This window comes from Aquila chrysaetos, chromosome 20 (assembly GCF_900496995.4).
Source record: "Aquila chrysaetos chrysaetos chromosome 20, bAquChr1.4, whole genome shotgun sequence".
Lineage (NCBI taxonomy): Eukaryota > Metazoa > Chordata > Aves > Accipitriformes > Accipitridae > Aquila > Aquila chrysaetos.
The window spans coordinates 20,545,302-20,570,890 of record NC_044023.1 but is presented as its reverse complement, the minus strand read 5'-3'; the positions used below and the strand labels follow the sequence as shown (position 1 = coordinate 20,570,890).

The 25,589-nt window shown below is 39.1% G+C and overlaps 1 protein-coding gene across 3 annotated transcripts in view; it reads left to right on the top strand.

Moving 5' to 3' along the window:
- PDZRN3 (PDZ domain containing ring finger 3) overlaps positions 1–25,589 on the top strand; it is a 149,978-nt gene that overhangs the window by 109,178 nt on the left and 15,211 nt on the right. For 2 of the 3 annotated variants that reach the window (XM_030043762.1, XM_030043764.2), the window contains 2 exons: positions 22,177–22,430; positions 24,892–24,979. In XM_030043762.1, coding sequence (XP_029899622.1) covers positions 22,177–22,430; positions 24,892–24,979 — 342 coding nt within the window. Of the gene's footprint in view, positions 1–6,112; positions 6,408–22,176; positions 22,431–24,891; positions 24,980–25,589 lie in introns of those variants that run through there. The other variant, XM_030043763.2, reaches the window with a different exon arrangement.

Sequence of the window (25,589 nt, the reverse complement as noted above, 5' to 3'; positions counted from 1 at the left end):
ATACGTGAACCTTACAAACACAAGTGTATAACTAACATTTGACTCCACACTCCTATGCTTTCATTATCCACTTTCTTCCTTTAAATATTCTTAATTTTCTATTTTATATTCTTGTAACTGCTAACAATAACCACAGCACTTCTACTATGTAAAAACTGATGATTTGTGCAAGTGTAAATTTGTCATTCTTCTTAAATAGAAACTATCTTGTTAAATAACCCGTAAAAAATTAGAGATGAGCTTGACTGTTCCAGTATCAAAACCAGGAAACCAAAGATGCTTTTTTGCGAGGAAGCTGAGGTTTCAGCTAACACGGAAGAAGCTTTTAGAGCACAAATCCAGCCTATAATCAGATTTTCTCATTTCCTTACCAGTGTTCCGTACTTTTGGTTTTGTGGTTCGTAGTGGCTGACTACATTGCGTCACAAATGGGAAAATGGAAGGGGATAGTGTGTCGGGGGTTTGAGCTGAAGAACAACTATTTTAAGTGCGATCTGCCTCCAGGTCCCTCACTTGGGCACTGTGAGGCTCGAAGAATCGCAGCTGGCAGATGGTGATTTCGGAGCTGGTTTATGATTAGTTGAAAGAGCACTCCCTTTTTGATTAGTTCATTCTCTGTCCTCAGTAGCTAAAACCCTCTTTCACCCACTTCCATCACAGTGTCATCACTGTAAATCCAGCGTGTACCTCCTCTAGCTCAGGGATCACCTTCTGTCTTAATCTTTGACCAAGACCTCTTGGCACTGCTGTAATAGACACCCAAAGAGGCAGCCCACAGTAGGAGGAGTTTTGTAGTCCATAGGTCAGCTCTTAGCATCCTAATTCTCCCCCATCAGAAGGTCTCAGTGGCATATTAAAGTTATTTACCCTATTCTGACCTCATCATTTCTGCTTCATGAAAGACTGAATTAACACAATAGCGTTCTCGTATTTACTGACCTTGCAGTGCTTACAGTGATGTTACTCTAATGTTCCTGTAATATTACTGTCTTTCTCAAGTGGCATAAATTAAAGAGATAGTAGACTCCTTAAAGAGTTTAGAGGACAGAACGGTTCCTTCAGTGGTTGAACAATAAGTATCATTTCATTTAAGTTACTTCTGAGAATTGGAACTCTTTCAGAGATGCAAAGTGGAGCAAATAAGGATCTCAAGACTTCAACATTAACTGATGGGAAGAAAGCCAAAGTTTTACATTTGCTTTCACATCCTCTCTTGTGGCATGCTTTAGTTTAAATATTTTGGCTCCAGTCTTGAAGCTTCCAATGCACAGGCAGATTGCTATGCCCACATGTAAAAAAAAAACCACCACAGAATTGAGATATTTTTGCTGTTTTATTTAGAGTATGCATTTAATTGTTGTACGGGCACAATGCCATAGAAAATCCTGGTTTGCTTTCACGTATTCAACAACGGCCTTTTTGGGAGGGTATTTTTAAAGTAGATCCACTCTAATTAAATGTATTATTAAGAATCCAACACTTCACAGCTATGGTTTGTAGATTGTAGTATTGAAAATTTGCAAATAAACACAGGGAAACAGAACTCAGTCTGAACACATCCTCAACAACGAGGCACTCAGGCTTTAACAGAGGTAACCCAATGGCTATAATTAAAAAGCACCCTAACACACTTTGAAAAATTCCAGATACTTAAAGTACAGTTGTGTAGCACAGTTTTCTTTCGCACCACTCTAATCATAATCTGTACAGTTTCCTGACTTCTGTTTATATAACACACAAATGTGAGCATTATTTATAGTCACAGCTGTTCTCTTCCCTAGCCTTTGTTTCTCGCAAGTCTTAAATATTTGTAAAAAAAAGAAAAGTAATTAAAAGTATTGATACATTAAGCAAACATTTCCCTAATCACGCTGCTTAAATAGGAATCATTTGTTTAAACAGAACTTGCTAAGTATATGTACAAAAATATAATGTTACATAGTTACTACATACTAGGAAAGCCAACTTGCATTTAAAGAAACAAAATAAACAATGCCAAAGCGTTACTAATATCGCAGTCAGCCACTCAAACATTAGGAACTCCCAGAACCGAGTGCAACGGTTTGGTGTTTGCCCAGATCTGTGAAGTAGCTATGTGCCATCTGCTCCTCGCACAAAGGACATGAGTTTATTCTTGCTGGTGGGAACTGCTGTCTAAGAGCCAACACTTGGCAGCATAAGTCCTTACCCTTGAAAAGCTGGCAGAGAGTGCTTTTTAGCCTTTGAGTTCCCTAATAATGTGCCCCTCCAGGGTGCAGGTCCCTCATGAGTGCTTTATTTCCCTCTTTATTCTGATTCACCATCCCGTGCAGACAGGCAGGACACCTCAAGCGCATCTGTCTCCTGTGGATTCCCCTTACCTGCCAACACCTGACAGACTTAATCATAAAATAAATCAAACATTTAAATAGCACAATTTTGTACTTACAAGCTAAGAGATTGTAGGTTGCAACTAAGACAAATACAAAAAGCAAAACCAGCCTGTGGTCTGTGGCAGGATTCCCTCCTCGCCGTCACCCACCGCCTGTCCAGGACATCCAGCTTCCCAGAGACAAGAGCAGCACCCCGTCCTTCGTGGTGGCCCACGCAGTCTGGCTGCTTACCACCTTCTGCTCCTGGAGAATTAGCTTTTGGACACACAAGCAAATGTCTGATAGTCGGAGCCAGGTATCTTGGTAAAAGGGATTTCGCAGACTTGGTCACGTGCAATCAGTCAGAGAGCAAGTAATCTAGATAAATGCTAATGAAAGCTCTTGCTGGCACTTTGCGTATTCAAAGGCTATTTACTATTGTTCCTAGTCAGCTGGCTTGCTAACTTCCCATTCAGTCTGGATTGCTCAGATTCAGCTGGGACCACTATAATATTCACATTACACGTGATATAAGCCATCCACTATGCGTACATTTTGTTAAGCTCATTATCGGTGGCACACTGGCGAGACCACACATGACACATTGTTAACGCGGATGACAGATCCCGTAACGAGCTGCCTTATCTGGACAAACCAAAGGAAGCCGGTTTACCTCCACCGCGAACGGCACGCATTGACGAGGGCTCCTGTAACGCACTGGGCTTGCCTGTGTATGGGTGTTACAAAGCAAGTGTAATGACACAATTAGCATCCGCCCCATCCCAGACAGCTCAGGTGGCTCTTTCTGGCTGTCTGGGTCCAGCGGTGAGGAGCACTGAGAAGATCTCTTTGTTCTTGATATCAGTCCTCAAACCTCACAAAGAGCAATTAGGAAACAGAACTGGCCTTGTCAGACCTTCTGGGATCACCCACCCAACTCGTTTATCACGGAAGAAGTCTCATAAGAATTAAACTGAAAACTTGTAGCAACTTTGTACTGAGAACATGCAAACTGCAACAGCTTAAAAGCTGACCAAATTTAGCAGATTTCACAGGGACAACACAAACCATCCCTGTGCCACACTTCAAATTCTTGTTTCAAATTATGTTGATACTAAAACCTTCTCAAAGAAAACACATCCAGAATTTCTTAACATAGGCAAACAATGTATTTTTTTTCTGTAATCTTACTCTCGGAAATGACTGAAACACTTTGGCTCAAGCATACCATTAAAAGCAAAAATTGGCTTTGGACAATGCCCAGAACACAAGTTTACAGCCCAAAAGTTTAAAGTTTGGCAAAGCAGCGTACAAACTAGTCTATATTAACCTGAGGCAGTGCTACCATTTCTGCCTATGAGATGAATAGAGAAATATGAATTAGATTTCAATAACGGAAAACATCGTTGAGATGAGCGCCGGCCTGACTGTCAGGCTAGCTTATTTACCAGAGCAACACTGCAACAAAGCCAACTGCACCGTTAAGCCACACTGTTTGCTGCTGAGCAACGTGCTTAGGCTTTGTTAGCTGAAGAATTTGAAACATCACATTTATGGAAACCCTCCACTCTTACATCAAAACAACGGTCTTCTGCTGGACTTACTCTCCTGGCCTGATTTACAGATTATATTTTTGAATCAGATAGAATATCATCTCATGTAGTCTATCACGTTACTACAGGAAAATAACAAATAGGTGCATTTCCGTTGAAAGTGGAAATGAAATATCCCGCATGTTTCTGTTTTATTTCTAATCTGATGCAGCTGCGTACTATTTCTAAAAAAATTCCTGACTGAACTCAGCCACCTGAACTGAACAATAATATTTAAATAGCAACTAGTATTTAAGAAGATACTTAATTGCATTAAAAAACCCAAAATCATAGGCAACATTTTTGAAAGTTTTACCTTAAGTTGCTTAATCAAATTACATAATCAAAACTTATCTAATCAAAGCCATAAATTTTTTTACAATTTCAGTAGGGTCTTTTTTTTACTTAATTCAGTTATCATCATCATCTTTTCTGCTTTTAGGGAACACTAGTTCCCTCATGCAAGAACTTTCCAGTCATTCAAGATCCACAGCCACTGGCTGTCAACCAACTTTGGAAAAGCCCATAGTATGTGGTTGGCATATCTAATCAGGGATAGCCTGGGTCATTCTTCAGCTTAGAGGCCCAGCAGTAAGATCCAGGCTACCTCTGTCTTGCTCTAACCTTGGAAGTTCTACCACCATCGCAGCAGTAATCTCGTCAGGGAAACATCACAGTCACAGCACAGGGATGGAGTGCCTACCTGCTTTCAGATGTTTGGCAGGGATTTGAAGAGGTCCCCTTTCTTTTCCTGTAGGTAGGTAGATTTTGCTACCAAAACACAGTCTCAAAGTTAAGGGACGCCTTGTCACAGTCTCTGTTTACTAAAGTTTTAGTACTAAACACATGGACAGCATGAACTGCATTTCAGTAGCAGATCATTTTAATGCAAATTGTGAGTCAGTAAAATTGTAGCAGTAGCTGGGTATCCTATAAGAGACCTATAGCAAGATACCTATGTACAGAGTTTGGACATAAAAGCTGCAGATGATCCTTGCACAACATTCCCATTGTCATCCACAGAAACTCACTAAGCAAATAGTCAGAAACTAGTTAGATAACCACAGCACGAAATCCAGGCTGTCTGCCACGCAATGCCTGTATCGGAATTAGGCCCTTGGTCTCATTCCTAGCTATTCTATCGTCTTCTCTTCTTTATAGCAGAATGAATTGCAATAAGGATTATAAAAATGCACACCTTCTGAATGCTTAAACAATTGGAAAAAGTATAGTCAATCCAAACTTGTAACATGAGGTAGTGTTTCCTACAGACTGGAAAACATCCATAAAACCTATGACTTATGAGTACTTTTCTAGTTCCTTGGGAAGTTCACTGGTGTTTTAGCCTTTACGTCTATGGCACAGGTTCAGTGTGGATCCAGGCACTCAGATACTGAATAGTCATAAATGCCATACTTATTTTATTGTATATCTTTCTATATCTGGTAAAGCTTATATTTTTAATACAATAAATAATAATACATGAACCTGTCATTTACACTCTTAAAATACAATGAGAGTTAGTAGCATAGATGGCCATTTTTTTCACTTGGTATAAATATTAATCTAAAGCTAATCTATAAATATTAATCCAAGGCACTCTTTCCCTGCCCTCCCCCCCCAAATCCACATACATTCACATATATCTCCTTTGCTTTGTAGCCAAGTCCTAAGGCTGCATGTAGGCTTTCAGGGACAGAGATGGGCTTTCTCTGTTAGGTTTATTAAATGCCTAGTTCAGTCATCTCCTGCTATAAAACTGAGGCTCTCAGATGCCACCACAGTATGAGAGAAAAATAAACACTACTAAGCATATTCAACTTTGCCACAGCCACTGCTGAGTTTTGTACAATTATATTCATTTCATTGTGACTTACATTTAAACTGTACTTCTAGCCTGCTTAAATATGTTAAGAATTATCCTGAGGGACCATAGTAAAACGTAGTCATGTTTATTTGTAATTGCTACAAAATGGTTTACAAAATTGTTAGTGTCTTTTATTATGCCTGCTACTGAAGCACTTGCCTGTTAATTAGAGAAATTTCAGCTGTCATAGCCGGCAATTATAGCTTCTGTATCACTGTCTGTTATGAATAGTCAATGAGAGCTGATTAATATGCATGAGTAGCAGTATATAGCGTGTGCATTGGAGCACAGTGCCGCAGCCGGAGCGGAGCAGCAGAGGGAGTGCTGTGTACTGCCAGGGAAGGAGGGAGAGCACGAAAGAAAAGAGCACCGTTCCTCTGCAGCACCCTGTGCAATACCACTGTGAACTGTTTCGGTCCAGCCGACCCACCTAGGGCTTTCAAGGATATCTGCATGCATGCTTGCTAACAGAGATTTCTGTGGCTGCTCTGGTGAATAAGGGAGGTTATTCCTGCCACTTATTTAAACATGGGATGCAGTTTGTGCACTCTACAGAAGCAAGAAGAACAGTACAAGTTACTGTATGAAGTTTGTCAGGTAAAGAATTAGATTTCATTTCTAAAAGCAAATGTTCTCTTTTAGGCTTGTGACCACTGTTAATGACAGGGAAAATGGAATACCAAAGCCTGCTTATACTAGTGGAAGTGACAGGGGGTTTGCCTTATTTGATATGTCTATGATTATATTTTTACAATGTACCTTCCCATTCACACTTGCAAAACATCAAATATTTGAATGTATGCTATTATACGTCAAACTTTTTACAAAACTTTACATCACAAAATCAGACACTGTTGTTAATTTCTCCAGTATGTATTGGGTAAAATCTCTTGACAAGGATTATGGCTTGGTCACACGCTCTTTGAACAAGTTAGGAAAGACATGCAAGAAAGGCTTTGTATCTGTTTATGAGTACGTACAGACACTTCTTTCTGTGCAATGCATTCATTCAGTGCTCAGTCCGGTCTTTAAGTGCCTGTTCCTGTCAATGTAAGTTTATGTCTAGTAGTTGTAGTTTTTGCACCTCTGTGTGTAGAAATACCAGCTACCAAAATAGTTAGATTTGACAGCAGATTAAAACTACTGCTCTGCAGAGCTTTATACATCAAATTACTCCTATTAAGCATCTGATGAGTTTTCTAAAAATGTGATAACACATTAACCTCTATTACAAAAATGTTATTTCCTGTTACTGCTTTTCCTTCTGTCGGTCTGTGAAATGTCTTACTCTGTCACATCTGAAGTATGATTTGGACCAAAACAGCGTGATGGAACCTTGCAAAGTGATGGCCAGGTGTTTAGGGACATACTCCTACAAATCTCTTTTGAAATAATCATAAGCAGATAGCTTATGTTAACCTCTGAAAACGTGAAGTGGGTTGTCAGTACAAACACTCCAGATAAACACAAACTACCCAGATCCTTCAAACTGTACTTTATCACCTTGCCGTTCCTAAGGCAGTTTAGAATAAGTGGCAATTATCCCCAGTCACAGGAGCATTGGGCCGGTGGACATTTCCCGGCGCTGCCGTGTTGTGCGCTCGCCGGCAGAGGGAATTGCTCAGCGGTGCACAGGAGTGAAAGAAATCCTGTGGTCCTCACTGCGTTACCACCTGCATCTGATCCCAGACACTGATGTCACCGACAACAAAGCGAATAAAATATGTGGTTTCTATGTTATGCTAGTAGGGAACTGATTAAATTTTAAACACAGAGTTTGATCTAATAATTCTTGCTCACTCACCCAAAGGACGCTGACGCTTTGTGGAAGAAAAAAAAAACTTGTGAGAGCAAATAGGAAGACATGTTTACTGTCATTTCTATTTATACTAACTCACTTCCACTTGCTAAGCTGCTATGCATGTGATGGTGGGAAGAATTTTAGAGGAAGGTAATCAGATTTCTCGGACATTATTCTGTACTGAGAACTAGTTTCAAATGCTGCCTGCAACAGCAGACCTGGTGCCAGGTATTGTTTGTGTGAATCCTCTGTTCAGATCAAGCAGTGGCTGCGGTAGTAGTTACTTATCCCCCAAGGCTGCCAAGTTTTCTGGCAGTCTGGGTTTGAGGACTATCAGTGAATCACATTCAGAAGCACAACAACCAGAACAAACCGAGACAGCAACAAATTAGGAATATTTTGATTGTTTAGGAAGCTTGCACAATTTTTGTTGTGAAATGAAGGTGGCAGAGAACCTTTGCAAGTTACTGATGTCTCCTAACAGATGCAGGACAACATTCTTTAAATACGCGTCCTTAAAATCAGTCACAGGAACAGTCCCACTGATATCTGAGATGACTGAACTATCCGGTGCTGGCTGCAGGTGCAGATCCCTAGCAGTACTTTGGATTTAGAAATCAACCTGCAAAATGCTGCAACCTTGTTTCAGCAATGTGTGGAGCACAGTGCACAGCACTGGTGATTAACTTTAAGCAGGGAGGTCCTCTGGGAAACACGGCTGGAATACCCTCAGCTTCCACAGAAGTGAGAGGTGCATGTAATCCTATAAAACTGGGATTTCTAACATAGTAAAACCTGAATTATTTAAGACTATAATCCCTGATTATTCCAGAATATAAATTATTGTGCAGAATTATTTTAACAGGGTACTACTTTGATTTCTCTGTTTCACAAGATAGGAGGGAGGGAATTCTATAGTTTATGGAGTATGTCCCATTAATTAAATATCACTATAACTATAAAAATGCATCCTCATGTAACCTACACATAAGAGCAATCACTTAAAATTTAACGGTGAGGGAGATAAAGAATCATCGTCATTTAAAATAACAGGATATAAAAGACAAAAGTTTCAAAACATGCGAGCAGTAACAAATACGTCTTACAGTGGTTCTATTTTGTATCATCCATGTAACCCTAATACCATGTGGTAAGATGACATTACCATTTCTGAGAAAACTAAAAGAAGCTTTTTTTAGAGTCCAAGTTAGACAAAATTTGCGTAACTTGGTTTTAGGAAATATTGAGCATTGTTACAAATAAATCCCCTTAGCCTTATTTTTTAAAAGTTCATGACTCTGAGATGTAGGAATTCAGAAAACACTTGCAAGAATTAATAATAATACATAACTGCACTTTCTCTATTAGGCCAAAAGCTTTAGTGTGGCTGGGAAATTAATGCTTCAATAAATTACAATTCCAGAAGGTCCAGTACGTCTGGCTCCGTAAGTCCTCATAACAGAGAGCACAAAGAGGATCAAATATACCAGGGCTCAGGCTTTATCCCTTCCTCATCCATAGATAATTCAAAGAGATCCTCTTCATTAAGGGCTTTGGCACATTGCCTACGATTTCTTTTTGGGCCGCTGTGAGCTTAATGATGCAGAACAACGGTCTTCCCTCTTGTTGAACACATACCTTATTGTACCTTTAATCACATAATAAAAACCAAATTAAGACACCTCGTCATTAAAGTCTATTGTAGCTGTGCATATCAATGCTTTGTATTACAAATACAAAGGGGACTATGGCAGCTTGAAATCTTGATGCAGAACACTGTCACTGACGATAAGCGTGCTTGTGGCAGCAATGTGATGCATACAGTATCTCAGATGTATCTTGAGGTTTGCTTCCCAGTTGCATACAGCATATGAAATGAAGTAATTATATGCTATTAGATTCTGGTTTTCTAATGGAAATTTTCTTTAGAAGACTTTAAAGGATGTGAAAATGGAGGGAGAACAGGGAAGAAAGAAAACCAGAAAAGGGGGGGGGGGGGGGGGGGGGGGGGGGGGGGGGGGTTAGACCAGTTTTCCAGTTTGCATTTCCCAATGTTATCAGCTCCTATACAAACAATAACAGAAATAAGGGCTTTTCCCTTTGTAGGAGAAGTAATCTCCATTGAAGGAAACTTACAGAAGAATGAGTTACCTGAGATAGAGCTTTTGAGTTTGTAAAATAAAATAAAAAAAGATTAAGATCTCAATTTAAGAAACTTTCTCAGTACCTATTTCACACTAAGCACATGTCTACATGCAGTTTGGGAGGTAAGCACACATAGTGAAATCATTTCCTAAATGGCCACTTAATATTTCCAAGGATAAGAACATAGAATTTTAAATCACAGGTGACTAAACTGCACAGGCAATGCTCAAAGCTGTTTCCTGCGATTCAAGATGATGGAGTTCATCCAGTTCTCATGGTGGGAAGATATCATAAAAACGACCCATCAAAACTGGCACTACAAGCTGAGAAACCACGCGATAAGTGAACATGGAGACTAACCCCTTCCTCCAGGCTGCCCTTCCAGAACAAGGATAGAAACGCTGGCAGGAAACAAGCTCACATTGCCACTGCCCTTGCTTCAGATGATCCGAGGTCAGAAGATTTCTGCCTCTGTGATTGTTGAGCTGGCACCTTTCACAAATACTAAAGTTCATATATAAATAAACAGTTGATGTAATGACCTTTTAGTGTTTTACTAACTTGAAAGCCCTGTTCACGTGCTTTTGGCCTGGCACATCTCTGAGACAAGTAAAAATGACAGTGTTAGTGAAAACAATAGTGGGCAAGCTGGATTTGTCTTCTAAACTAGACTAAGATACGATGCGGCCAAGGTTATAAAAGCATCAAGGTCAGCATACAAATTGCTGTGCGAATGAGAAGACAGTAGTAATGAGGAACTAACCAACACCGTACTTCATTGGCAACTTCCAGCAGCATCACTTGCGAGGAGACTATTCCTTCAGCAGAACTCACACACAAACCAGTTGCCCTGGGCTGATCACTGATACAGCTCCCTTTGCCATTAGAATTCCATTCACTTGTTTAGACTTGCAAAAATTAGACTAAAGTAATCAGTCATTAAGAAAGCCTGATTCAAGGAAACAGTCTAACTAGACTTAAACCTACTGAGCAATGATGTTATCCTAAATGAGGGCCAAAATGAAGCTTGCCAAAATAAACATTCAGCTCAAAAAAAAAATTCTAATCAAAACTGTAAGATTTAGGAAACAAAAATAATTGCCTCTGTACATATGCTTTTCACACCCTCAAATTTAATTGGGCAGCCAGAGAATTAGTTGGTCTACATTTCAGTAGTTTTCCATGTTAAGACCGAACTGGTTGTGCCAATTATAGTAAACTGGTCTACTTGAAATACACTGTATGGCTTCAAATACTCCATGTACAGTCTGTGCTGCAGCTGAAATTAAGAATAGCATTGAAGTTTTATTCTGTCACTTCACTACCATTAAACTTGACCTCAATAACAGTTGTGAACCTATCACACTTACTTCAAAGTAGGCATGTGTTTGCTTAAACAAGATGTTAATTCCAAGGGCTTTGTTCTAGACAGGGTTTTCTACAGCTGAACTAATTCAGCAGTAGAAAAACTCTGCTTGACAGACTGGAGACTCGTAATCTTCAGAAAACTGCCCTTTAATGATTGTGGCGCCTGTCTGTGGCTCAGAAGTCCCTTTTCTTAATTAGACATTTACCAGAAACTGGCAATTGAAATTTTCCTCTTCACTTGACAATGAATAATGCAATCCCTCTGTTAGGATTTCTCTGGAAGATACTCTTTATTGCATGTTAGAGGAATATTTTGGTCATTAAAGGCACATAACCAAGACATGATATGAAATAAACAAAATGCCTGATGTTCACCTGTGATATAAATGGGTAATTTGACCTACTGTGCACATGAAATATCTTACTGCTTCGTAATCTTCCTAAAATCTACGGTGCCTTTCTTCTTTACATTGAGCAGATAAAATGCTTAATCATAGCATAGATTTATTTGGAAATTTTTTAAGTGATAAATGATTGAAAAGATGAGTTTTGTAATGCTTTACACTTATACATCTGTTTAATGCTATGAAGCAGGTGGCAAGAAGTCACAAGGGAGAAGGCACTAGGGACAATCACTCTGTGCTTTACTGTCACATGTCAGACATGGGCCGGGAAAAAGGAAACATATGGAGTAATGAAAAAGTGCAGATTTAATAAATGCATTTTGCTGTGTTCATTAATAACAAAACAAAAGGTCAGGCTTCATTTTCACTAGGACAGGGCAACTCTGTGTTTATACGTACACTGGGATTGTTCCTTTCAGAGACTCAGTGGGTAAATGTAAGCAGATCCAGCTAGCCCTCCTGAACTCACTAGCAAGTTAGGGATTTGACAGGAGAGTGGCAGACTTAATAATATAAAATGCACATAAACTTTAAACAAGACTACAATATTCACTACTTTAAACAGTGACTATTGAAGGAAACCTTCCTATTAACACAGTATATCTTTAGGCAAAGCGCCAGAGGCCACCATCTAAAAGAAAAATGGTAAACATTATGGCAGTGTTTTCTCAATTGTGTCAATACAGTGATAATTCTGGACATGGACATGTTGTAGGTGATTGGACACGCTGTCCACTGGCACACGAACTGGGCACTTTTTTTTCATTTCATTTCTAATTGCTGAAATTTATTCTGGCTTTACACTGAGACACCACCTTAGCTGCATTACGTAGCACTCCATTTCTCAAAAACTACCACCAGACTCCTTGGGAACAGTTGAGAAATAAGTGTTCTGCATCACAGAAAAAGTAATTGTACAATCAGACTAAAACCATATTTGGTTTATGCATTTTCATGGATCGTGTGCATTTACCCTGAGTAAATTAGCTCCTAAAGCATCATTTTAGAGAAGGTGATCATTCCTATGTTGAAAGATCACAGCTGGTAAGAAAGCCTTTTTAAATTTGGCAAAGTTGCTTGCAGAGTGCAACAGAAGCTCTTGTATCTGACCTAACAGCATCTGCGTAACTTCCATCAGTTTTAGACAAAAAAGGAAAATGAAGGTGTTTTTATCAGTAGCACACTAGCAGAATTCTAGGCCATGGTCAAGCAGCATGGACTGGAAGAGTGGAGTAAGGTGGTGGTGGCGGGACTCCTACCTACATGACACTGTCTGAGGTTAGTTTTCTTCAGCCGAAAACACTGCTCTACTTCTGGAAGCAGATGACCCAAGATGACAAAGCCTACTCTGCAGATAGCAGGTAGCTCCTGAAGCAGCAGGCCCTCTTATTAACGAATCTACTTGGATCTGTCACTGCTGCTGGGTTCCCAGGTAGCAGCACTGGGTGTTTTTTGCATCTTTTCTTAGCATCAACTTCAATAAGCCTCTACAGCACAGGTAACTTCACAGCTATCCACAGTTGCTCTTTCCCTGTCTTATATCACTGAGACCTTTGTGGAAGAAGGGAGGGAGCGGGAGGATGGGCTCAAAAACAACAAACGATGAGCAACAGTGCAGAAATGGGAATGTTGTGAATTAGAATGGTCTTAACGACAGTGTCTTGGAGATCAGTGTTCAGGTTTCAGTTGCGGTGTGCTCTCACATGACCTTGGGTAGATCACTAACTTGTTTTGTGTTTGATCTCATCTGTAGAATACTCCTTTTGTCTTTTTGCTTGGAGCAGGCTCTCCAGAGGAGGCACTATCTTTTGTTCTCTGTTTGCATAGTCCGGTATGCTGCTAAAATAATGTTAGTAGTATTTGAAGGCCTGGTCTATACACCGACTTGTACTACTCTGATTTTAATGGAAGTATGGTGTTAAAGATTGCTAGACTGTCAGCTATTTGAGCTGTAGGTGCTGGAAGGGCATAGGAGGGGAAAGCTCCTTCCAAATATGTCTTACTTTTACACTATTCTCAAAGTACCCTCCGCATGCCACTGCTGGAGAAAGGTGACTGGTCTACAGGGACTTTTGGCCTGATTCAGTACAAGAATTTCGCTTAAATCCACGTAACATTACACCCTCAACTAAACAGATTAATATTTTTATGCTATTTACTATCATGGTGTATTATTTTAAACATAAATATAGAAATACATAGCTTTTAAAAAAGTTCTCATTCATAAAAAAGCTGTGATTTGCTGTACTAGACGAACACATAGGTTTTTGCCTCTTGGGAAAAGGACGTTTGAGAAGGGCAAGAGCATTTTGATGTAACATCTCAGCAGAAGCAGCCCAAGGTGCCACACTGGAGGCATAGCACTATACATGGGCAAATATAAAGAATGAGAGAAAGCGGGTAATTGCACTTACTGAATTCTGGTCATTAGTAATTCATGATTATTTATGGCTGTCATTTGTACTTCACTCAGAAATATAATTGATTGGCTCCCCCTGGGTCATGCTACTGAAATGGCAGAAAGCGTCATTAAAAAGGGAGGGCCTGTAAACTTCTTTGTGTTTTATGTGGACCAGGGTTATTAAGCCATGAACAGATACACAAAAGATCACTTTTTTTAATGCTGACAAAATATGAAAAAGTATTTCTGCCCTGATATATTCATTTAACACGATGAATGCATATTTAAGAAAAGAGGGCTCCAAGTAAACTTTGCTTACAGAGAAAGTACAAGAGTCTCGGAAGTCCCAGCATTAGTCTAAATCTGTTTTCATTGAAGCAAACGATAGAATTCCCTGTGGTTTTATTTCAACTCATGATACATGGGAGCGGAGCCTGAGAATCCAACCAAAAGCAGGCACATTTTAGTATGCTATATACAGCACTAGTGCTGCCTTGTTAATACGTAAATGTGCTAATTACTAGCAGAATAAAAATTCCTTTATTTGAAGGGTCTTTCTCCCAAGATTTTCCATTTGGAAGTTAACGGTTTAGAGAACAAATGTATTCTGTACTCTTAAGTAAAGAATTTTTCTTTGGTCTTAACTATTTTGTCATGGATGGCTCACAAGGCAGAAGGGAAATGCACACACATGGAAACAGTCTATTACTAAACAATATAATTCTGTTTTTTTGAAGAAGAGAGAGACTGTCCATATGAGGGAAATAAAAGAGGGATTAGATGGAGCTGCAAGAAGAATTAACCTATATTTTGAACCTTCTTTCTCCAATTCCTGAGGAAAAGGGGGTTTAGAAAATAGGCTTTTTGCTGCTCTAGTTTCTATAAAAATCTTTAAAGTTCTGCTGCTTTTTCTTAATATGCAGACTTCGTAAGAACTTGCTAAAGAAGTGAATTGGACCATAAAGAGCATTTTAAATGGAGCACAGACGTCTGTAGTCTAACAGAACTAGCATTTTTATAGTGCACTTCCCAAGGATTTGCATGAATTTCTACAAAGAAAAGCTGCTTACTCATTCTTAAGCAAAAAAGTTTTTTCTCTGTGACATTTGTGAAGCACAGAAGAACCAACAAGCCATACAATGCATGGAAACGTTTACCATTCATGACATTAAACCCATATAAATCAGTCTAACTTGATGGATGGAAAAATAATTTTCTTTTACTGAAACCTTTTTAGTTTCTGTTGTATACCACCAACATCCAGCAAACAATGTTTCACACTATTTAAGCAAAAATAAAGTACAAAATAATTATAACTACACATGTAAACTCTTACGTGCAGGGATTTTCCGGCTTTCTCAGCGTTTCAGTTAACTACTTCCGCCAATGTCCAGAGTTACTTCATCTATACTATTGCAAATGAAGTTTGCACATGCTTGAATGCAAAACTCCTCACCTACATTCATTGAGTGTCCTGCCTCATTCTCTTCTGCAAACCTCTTTCTAGCACGGCCCTGTCCTATTGCCCTTGCATCGCCTCTCCAGGTCTGCAGGGCTCCCAGGGGGGCTCGTGTGCATGCCTCCCTTGTGACTGAAAGTGGGAAACTGGGAATCAGTTCGAGGAACATCTTTCTTGTGTAAATAACCCAGGTGTTTAAATTCTGCTATCGCAGGAGAAGAGAAAGAACAGATACTGGGGTTTCCATAAGCATTGTATCAGAAGGAAAAGAAAATAAGAATGGGTGGTAACCAGGAGGAAATTTTGTCTATGTAAACAAGTGGCACATTTTGATATACGTGAAAGCCCCCAATTTATGTCTGCCATCAACAAAGTGGCAATTAATTAGTCTTCTCTACCCACCCAGAAAAATAAAACATGTAAATCGTTTACCTTGCTAAATAATTAAACAGCAGCTACTAATAAAATGACATTTATATATTAGCACAACCGTGTGCTATCTTATCAAAGTATCTTCCTCGTACCTCAAACAAAAATAAGACTGTCTCTTCTAGTAACAGGGTACAATCCTGTCATCTCAGTCATGGCTGCAAACTCCCATTGCCTTGCACAGGAGGTCCAGCCTTTTCCTCGCAGCGTGAAGGCTGGAGGGCTCCCAGCCTCTGGACCCTGTGCCAATTTTGACCTCAGGAAGACTTGGCCTGAAATTAGCATCTAAACAGTGGCAGTTGGCTCCGGAATTGCTGGAGGATACCAAACCTCTCAGTACAATAATTGTTAAGTAAAAGCATGTGTGTATGGTATAAACCAACATGAGAAAATCTGTCCTCACAAAAGGTATTTCACTGTGACATATATCCAGAAATAATAGAGGAAGGAGATTTCAACAGGAGGGATGCCAAATGCCTCGCACAGCTCTGACAGAGAGAAAAGCCGTTATATATCCAACAACTTACACGCAGCACTGTAAAATTACATGGAAAGCCATGTCTTAGCTAGGTAGTGCAAATTCTTCACAAGCCAAAATGACAGGGTTTTTTCCTGTTTTTCTTCCTTCTTTCCTTGTTGATTCACCCATCACTGATTTGTTCTTTCTCTTCCTCTACTGGCCATGTGTACTGTAGCATCCTATATTCAATAATACATATGCATCCAACATTAGATGATGCAGGTTCATAATATGTTGCATCTGGCAAGCTACTTAGTAAGTAGCTACCAACGCGAGAGAGATTTGAAAACAGACTCAGGAATGCACTTGGGTCTTACCAACACTACACCCAGCAAGATCCTACTAGACTTTTTACTCATTTATCTCCAAGGCAGCACTCAAACTTTTCCAGACTTTTTCACAACTCTTAGAAGTTTGATCTTAAAGTATAGTCACATTGTATTTGTTGCTTTTACATCTCCTAACCGTCATGGGCTGTGTTCTTCAGCAGTTTCACCTGATGTTTGGAGTTCAACAGTGAAGTTCATCTGCTGCTTCCGTCTTTTGGCCAGATACAGCATATTGCCTTTTTTTTTAATTTATTAATTCCTGTTTATTTTTCTCAACATTTACTTCTTGGAAATAGGAATTAGTGAAAGCCCCATGATTGAAATGAGAGTTTAAGGCATCATTTCCTTTTATTTATTTGGTGGGACTCTCCATTTGGATTTGTGTCATGGCCTCCCCTATTATACCTTGTTGCATCATCTCTCTTTTTCTCAATTATGAATATGTATCACATTTTACCTTAATTGACCATGACAGCATTTTCCTTTCCATTATCAGAGTTTGGCCATGCCAGCTGAATGCCAATGGCATGCTCCGCTTCGTAACATCTTGCTTTGCTATTGGACTCACCTCTGTTTCAGTCAGAGCCTGAACTAAGGCGTTGCAAAGGCAAAACTCCCAGTCACTTTAGTGAGCATCAAATCAAGCTGAAGTGACTATTTTATTTTCATTCCAAGTATTAAAAGAAAACATCTAGGAGACACTGACCTCCCAGACAGGATTACGCCATGTTTATCTATAGATTTCTTGCTGCCTTTACAATGTAGATTTTAGGTAGTGTGCTCTCTGCAGCCTACTTTTGTGCAGAAGTCTATAACATACAGTATATACTTTAAATTACTATACTATAAATTAAAATACTATAAATACTATTCTATTTCATAATCATTACATAATTTCTATTTTAAAAAATTGAAGCATCCTTTCCTTATTTACTGTATGGTCTTAATTCAGAGTATTTATCTCTGTGTCTATTGCAGTAGCTAAGCCTACTATCTGGCTCCACCACAAATTTCATCAAGGTCCATTCAGTTCAGTTTAACTACATACACTTCAGTTAAACTACAGCTTTCTTCATATTCAATATATTTCCAATGCAAAGAAGGTCCAAAAGCTAAGCATTTCAACATTTCAGACAAGTTAATTTATCCATCTTTTGTGCCATGAAAGATCCCATTGTCTTTGTCACATGGCATGTAAGGTTCTTAAGAAATTATGCATATTTGTAGGTTTTGGCAGTCTTCTGAAGTATTCATATGCATGGATTTCTTTTTTTTCTTGTGTTATTTCAGATGTAACTATTTATAAGGAAGAATTTTGCTGAGCATAATTCAGCAGCATTAGGAATAAAGTCTATGATTATAGAGCCACTTCTTTTAACAAAGTGAAACTGTACAGATATATTTATTGACTTTTAAACACTAGGAATAATTGTTTGTCAGTTGTGACAAATTTTCCAGATAGAAACTAAACATCTTAATATCATCTATTTGCTAAAGTTTCAGAAGGACTCAAAATCAGGCACAAGTACCAATTCTACATGGACACCAGAAATCGGGCCATTGAGATATCGTCCCAGTATATTTTTCTTCTCCATCAGTTTTGTGCTACTAAAAATAAAATACCAATACCTGCTACTTTTTCTAGACAAAAAAGCAGTTTAGCTCTGTTACACATAAGCAGACTTGAGAATTACTAGTTTTCATTATCCAAATATTTTAGCATTCCCATCCTCATGTCCCTTCAATGGAAAATTATATTATTGATGTGCTGGGATGGGAAATACTAAAAAACCCATAATAACAACAATACAGTGAGTTATGCTTTCATTTTACTATAATCATTGCCATCTTATCAAACCCATGATATAAAACTGTATATACATCAAATATAAATCCCCTTTTAGAGTTATTTATTTACCATGCTCTGCAGAGTCCTAGTATTCTGAAATGCCCAAGCGCAGATTGTTGAATGCAAATACCCAGTGACATGCTCAATTCTGACTTGGAGCCAGCACTACAAGATGAAAGGTTCTAGCAGAGCAGCCCTGATGCCATTACTTACAGCACTTTTGACGCCCCTGGCCCCAGGTTTTCTCCAGCCCCTCCACTGGGACTATCCTTGTAGCCAATGAAGCAGAACAGGATGAGCACATGCTCCTCAATAGTCTCATTCACTGGACAGTATCTACAGTTAAGCCACTGGTGAACGGGCGTTTGTGAAAACCCCCATGTATCAGTTCTGCGGCCGGAGAGGGAACTCGGCGGCGGCAGTAGGCACGCCTAGGAAATGCTGAGTCTCAACCGAAAAGCCAAATACCAGAAAGTCACAAACCTTTTCTACGCAAGGTCCCCTTTGCAGGAGGAGAGGTTTTAGATTAAAATTTAGCTGCCTCTTCTCCCTAACTCTAAGGATCTGGTCTCACGTCCTTCTGCCTGGCTATGCAGCGCTTCTCTTTTTCACTGCATTATCAGCCTGTAGAAAATGTAGTCAGGATACTACTTGGAAATAATCCCTGTGGTAACAATTTATGATACAGTCCAACTACCTCCTGTTCTCTGCATGACATCAACCTGACTTTGAAGTTGTGATTATTTATAAAACAATTACATATGAAAGCACAAAGAGGATGCCAGTCCACAGATTTGCAGAAATAAAGTGTCCTAAGGAACCTAAACTAAAATGCAGGCCTGTACTAAACTGTCTGCAATCCAAGTTCATTACAATATTGGGGAATAAACTGGAAAGCTATCCTTTGCATGATTTTACCAGTCTTTAGCATAAAGATGTAGAAAGCAGCTCACATAAAAAGTTTCCTGCTCAAAAGTTATTCTGAGCACATTTCTGAAAAACACTACACTTGCTGCAATTTAGATTCTTTTCTTTTAACTGCTTGTTGGATTTAGTTGTACCAAAAAAAAAAAAAAAAAAAAGAAAGAAATTAGGATGCACACAGTAAAATGTGCAACATTTAATTTGCAGCAAATAATAAAACTCGAACCATAATCAGCATTTCCTTTTTCCAGAGAAAACATTACACTGAACTTAATTTTACAGCTGTACAAATTGTTTTAAAGTAATCTGCTCAATTGGGCGAGTTAATGATATTTAATTTGACCAGGCCAAACTTTACATGCTATGCATTACTGTGAGCAATTGTGTTCAATACAAGTGTTTGTGTAATGTAAATGTAATGCTAACACCTTCCATTCTCAGCTGGCTTAACAAAAAAAACTGGTGTCATCACCCCTCTGAGATAAACCAAAGATGACAGCATAAAGAGTGTTATGTGCACAAGGTAATTCAGCAGGAATTTAGCCTTTTCAATCTATTCTGCACTTGAGTTAACCCTCTTTATTATCACCCAGCTTTTTGCTGTGGGCAATGCTTTAAGTATGGGCTAAATTCAGTTACTGCACTGAGTAATGTTACTCCTTCAGTTGCCCCACTTACTTTAATGGGACTAAACATGGCATAGCACAGTGTGAACTAAGTGCAATCTGATACAAATAAAGATAGCAGAGTCTGGACGTATATTTTAAACTTTTCAAACATATTCAAGAAGCTAATGTGGCAGAGTCACCACATTAGCGTACGCTTCAGACATGTACAAAAATGATTAAATGACAAAGTAGCAGTCACCACTAATACCTGAGGCTGGACACTATTGCATCTATGTCCAATTAAGGCAATTCATTATTTTTATGCCTTGGAAAAAATAGGCTACTCTACCATGCACTTCCATGCAGAAGGCAACAGTTTCCACTGTGCAACTCACACCTCTGATTACATATACAGTAATGCAGTTTATCAAGTGAATAGCTGACTAGAAAGAGTACAATATAAGACATCCTTCAAGAAAATATATCAACGAAGTATGCTCTTTGACAAGAAGGACTCATGATAGGGGCCCTCACTGTCAGTGCTAGTAGCATCTTCAGATCTCAAATTGCAGTTTAGCTCTACATGTCAGCCAACACTTGCCCCAGTCCAAAGAACATGGTAACAATTATACGATACCATGATGCTTTAGGATCGTAATTTCACTCTAGAGCTTTCAGAAACAGATTGCTCGGGGCAGCTTCTCTTCAACGGTTTCTTTTCAACTGTATTAAAATGCCAACAGTTTGCAGGTTAAAAGAGGATAAAGACTTAGTGGAGTTCCCAGTGGTTCCCACTATTTCTGTAATACAGTTTTTTGAATATGAGCCCATAGAGCTTTTGGATTTGCAGATGTCTCAACAAACAGGCCAAATTTCAAAAGAAATCTCCATGTTAGGCTGGAAACAGCAGGAAGTGGGCACACGTTCAGTCTTTTCACCACAGTTCCCTTTTTTTCAGTTCATTCCAAACTGTTCACTGCGTTCAGCTCCCTTAAAATTACAATCCGTACAGTCAGAGACACACAGAAACATTAAAATTTCTCACGAATCAAAACTCGAAATGAGAACTATGGTTTTGCAGCTTTATAAAAATTCTGACAAATATGACCTCATCTCTTCCACAGCCCCTGGGTAGACTTAGATACTTAGGGAAGAATTCATTAGAAACCATGTGAGGAAGGAAGCTAAGCATGAGTGAAATGCAAAGCCACAGTGGGTTGAAGTGCTCGTGCTCAAGACCTCTCTGGATCAGGAAGGACACCTCTGCTTGCCAAAGATTTGAAACTGTGTATGGAAGTGAATGCCTCATTTTGGTTTTGCTGCTGTGAACAGAAGCTTCAGTCCTTTGAGAGAGGAGGAATCTGTGTTCAGATTCTCTTTTCAGACCCCCACCTTCCATAGCCTGGCATGTCTGGTACTGGTAGTTCTCAGTGGGGTCTCTCAGTCATGTTTAGTAAAGGTGTTCTGTTATGTGTAAGTATTCACTCAACCACGAGACAAAGGTAGCAAGATCTGGGGATGGGAAATGGCCAAGCTACACAGACAAAAAGTTACTTCGAAAAAAAGCCCGTGATTGTTTTTTCCTTATTATTTCTATTCACTATCCTAGTATGATGTCCATACCCATCCCTAAAATGCAGTTTTTTATTACAGTGACTGGGTACTACCACCATGTTTCATCTGAAAAATTGTTTATCAGACACAAATACATGGTTTTGTAATTTCAGATCTTGTCCCAGTAGTTCTGTTGAGCAAAAACATTAAAAGATTAAAGAACAAACAAAAAAAAACTAGAAAAATTACAGGAGAATCAATAACTTGTTCTGTTTGAACAAGGGCTGAGGGATTCTAACCTGCAAGAAACAAATGAGATGCTGGTTTGTACTTTAGCTCAAAGAGTGAGCCCAGTAAAATCTAACTGTCAAAATAAAAAGCAGAGCATAGGATTTGTAAAGTTACTGTAGTGCAAGGAGAAAATGAGAGATGCGTAACATTGCATAAAGAGTTCCTAGTGCTTGCTGCGTATACCTTTAGATGGAAGCCGAGACATAAATTAACAGCCAAAACTAACAAAGATATCCTCCACTTTGACTGTTTCTCTCATTGCTTTGCTTGCTTTCTTCCCACAGGTCAATGGGAAGGATTTATCTAAAGCAACACACGAGCAGGCAGTAGAAGCATTCAAAACAGCCAAGGAGCCCATTGTGGTGCAGGTCCTGAGAAGAACTCCACGCACCAAGGTCTTCACTCCTTCTCACGACTCTCAGCTGGTAGATGTGGGCACACAGACAGATATCACTTTTGAACACATCATGGCTCTAAGCAAGATGGGCTCACCTACTCCACCCGTCTCTGTGCTAGACCCATACCTTCTACCTGAAGAGTAAGTAACAGTTTGTGAAGCCCTTGAAAATCCTTGCATTCCTTAATGTGACATGTTAGAAGTAGTTCACAAACTCACCTTTACTTGCTGGTAAACATGTACTTCCAGAAGTAGTCAGGATTCATACACCATGGAGCCATAACTCAAAACGTTTTCATTTTTTCTACACATTAGTAAGCCATTACTCACATGAGTAATGCCACTGAGTCACAACATGGCCTCGTAAAAGCTCATTTTTTGCTGGCATTTGATGGATAAAGTTATTGCTTCTTGTAATACCTCTCACTGCCTCTTTGGGTTGCTTATGTTTTAACTTTATTTTTTATGGCTGCCATAAATTGTGTAATGCTAAGAGCTGCTACATTCTGTTCCAGTGTATTAATTACTTTATTATAACCCTGCAGCCATGTTACTCAAATAAATTATTTTCTAGAACTAAAATTACTTACTAGTGCTGTCATGGATGTTTTAGAATCAAATTTTAATTATTGTTAATGGTAGTTTGATGCTTTTGTACTTACAAATAAAAATGACAATTATCTCCTGGCACACACACCCCACACCCTCACATGCTGTTCAAGAGGAAAACAGCTCCCCAAGGAGCCCATGCAAATTGCCTGTCATCTTGCCATGCATCTCCACAAGGGGAAAAGCAATAGAAAGGATTCTGAACGTCTCAGTTGCTGTGCATGAGAGACCGTGATCTGGTCAATCCACAGCAATACCTGGTTTTGAGATGATCCTGTACACCCTGAGAGACAGTGCTAGTGCGCACGTCCTGGCTGTGCAGCACAGCTCTCGAAGGGGAACGCACAGACAGCCTGAGCTGCGAACATTGATCGGCACACAAACGTACCCCAGCGCGCCTCTCCAGATATCCCTGTCAGTGCTCCTAGGAAATAAGGTTTAACTACAAACAGGCACTGACCCTGTACTGCTCCTAAGTGACTTTCACGGCCTGTTAACATTCACACATTCAGCCAGGAACTGAGCTTCTGTGTGCAATGTCTGTTCCTTTCATGACTCTCAGTGCTGATCACTTGAAAGATAGTTCCAGTGGATATTACTGCATGGCCACCTATTCCCAGCCTATTGAAAATTCAAGCACAGCTGCATGTTTTAGTGGAAACGTTTGACAAAAGGCTGTAGCTTTGAGCTTGTTTGCAGTGAACAAGCAGCAGGGCTTAGAGCACAGTGGAGAGGACACACTTACTCTTAGAGCAGCTATACTGCATACCCCCAAACATGTTTGCAAGAGGGGCTTTCAATACCTGCAATTTTCCAACTGCAAAACCAATTACATTAGGAAAATGGCAAAGATTAATTAATGATGAATCATTTAGGTTGCAACATGCCTGCATAACACCAGCTCAGTCCTATCAAGTAACTTCGTATCGCCCCTTAATCGTTAGGCATAGATTCCAACTGCTGGCGTATTTGGTGGCCTTACTCTGAGTTGTAGATGTTGGTCTTAACCACATAAACTGCCTCACGCCTATCCCTACGTATACAGACAGTTAGCTATTCAAGTATGCTGTCACCCAGCATGTGCAAGCAAACAGTCATTTTTTTTCCTAATGCTTTCTGTACCTTCTCCCAATCCCATTCAAATTAATCTAGCCTATGTATAACAACTTGGGTATCTTAGCCAATTAGCAGATGCTATTACATAAATAGCCTCACACTTACAAAGAAACATGTATCTAGTTAACAGAGAATTAAAGGGAGTTTACTTTCATTGCAGGAAAAAAAATTCCAGCATAGAAAAAAGCGATCACAAGCAATACACTGCTTACAACTTCCAAAGTACAGACAGTGAAACTGTCAGAGAGCTCGAGTTGTAAAAAGCAGCATGCCAATAGCGAATAGCAATATGAAGAGTGGTGCATATTTAAATAGTATGTAAATCATTATGCACAGCCTACTGCATTCAAATCAATCAACAGAATGCTGTTGATCCAAATAGTTGGGTGGCAAATTATTTTTATAATACAAAGTATTTGTGGTGGCAAAGTAAAAATGCCAAGCAGCTAGGCAAGAATGATTTTACTTTCATGTGTGCAAATAACATAAGACCACAAGTAAATAATCTAGTATTCCCTCTCATCTTGAACCCTAGCAAATACCTGTAACCGCTTCCCCTACTTTGCCGCTATTCTCTCTGTATGTTTTTTCTCCAAGTCAGCTTTGCATTTGGAGAAAAATCATTAATAAATGCTAAGACTCTTCTCTCATTGATCATCAGGTGCCAAATGTTTTAGGCTCCTCTTATAATACCTGTAATTTTTGTTTAATACATTTATTGGCATAAATGGTATAGTGTATATGATTAACCACATGCAACTTCTTGGTGTGGTTTTTAGTCCATCATGTTCACGATAACTTGCTGTAAGCTTGGAATGGATTAATATGCTAACTAGAGTACTGAGTGCTGTCCTAAAACATACCTTTTTTTTTCCAGCCATCCATCAGTGCATGAATACTATGACCCAAATGACTACATGGGAGGAATTCATCAAGAAATGGACCGAGATGAGTTGGAATTAGAGGTGCTTAGTCTTTAGTAACTATTTCATTTACTGACAGTTTAACATGTGTACATCACTGTCTTTATATTGTATATAAAGTGAAAAGACATTTCAAAGCAGGTGTTTGTAATAACATTGCTCATTAGTTACCTTGCAGGTTGCAAACCTGATACTTTTAGAAATATATTTAACTGTGTGCCATGGGCTGATAAGCCAGATCTTCAGCTAACAAATTAACATAAATATTGAAGTCATTGATTCCATTAATTAAATTCTGTATAACCATCCTGATTTAGACTTTCTGAAAATCTGAAACACTTTGCAAATTTGCTGAGTGGCAGGACCTGTTCCACATAGTCACAGTAAAAATGTGTGAGTTTCCCTTAAATACTCCCCAGCTGAGAGACAGATGTTCTCAATCATATAATTTAGAAGTATTTTAAGTTTACAAGACCAGAATAGATTTGCCACTATACTAAGCCGTTCCTCCCCTTTCATTACTGAAAAGTTACACATGTATACATATGAAATTATAGATAATAAAAGTTGAACCAGTCATGAAGGTATGCAAGTCCATTTCCCTGCCAAATCTTTAAAAATCACTTGTGGTTTTAATACTTGTATATCCCAT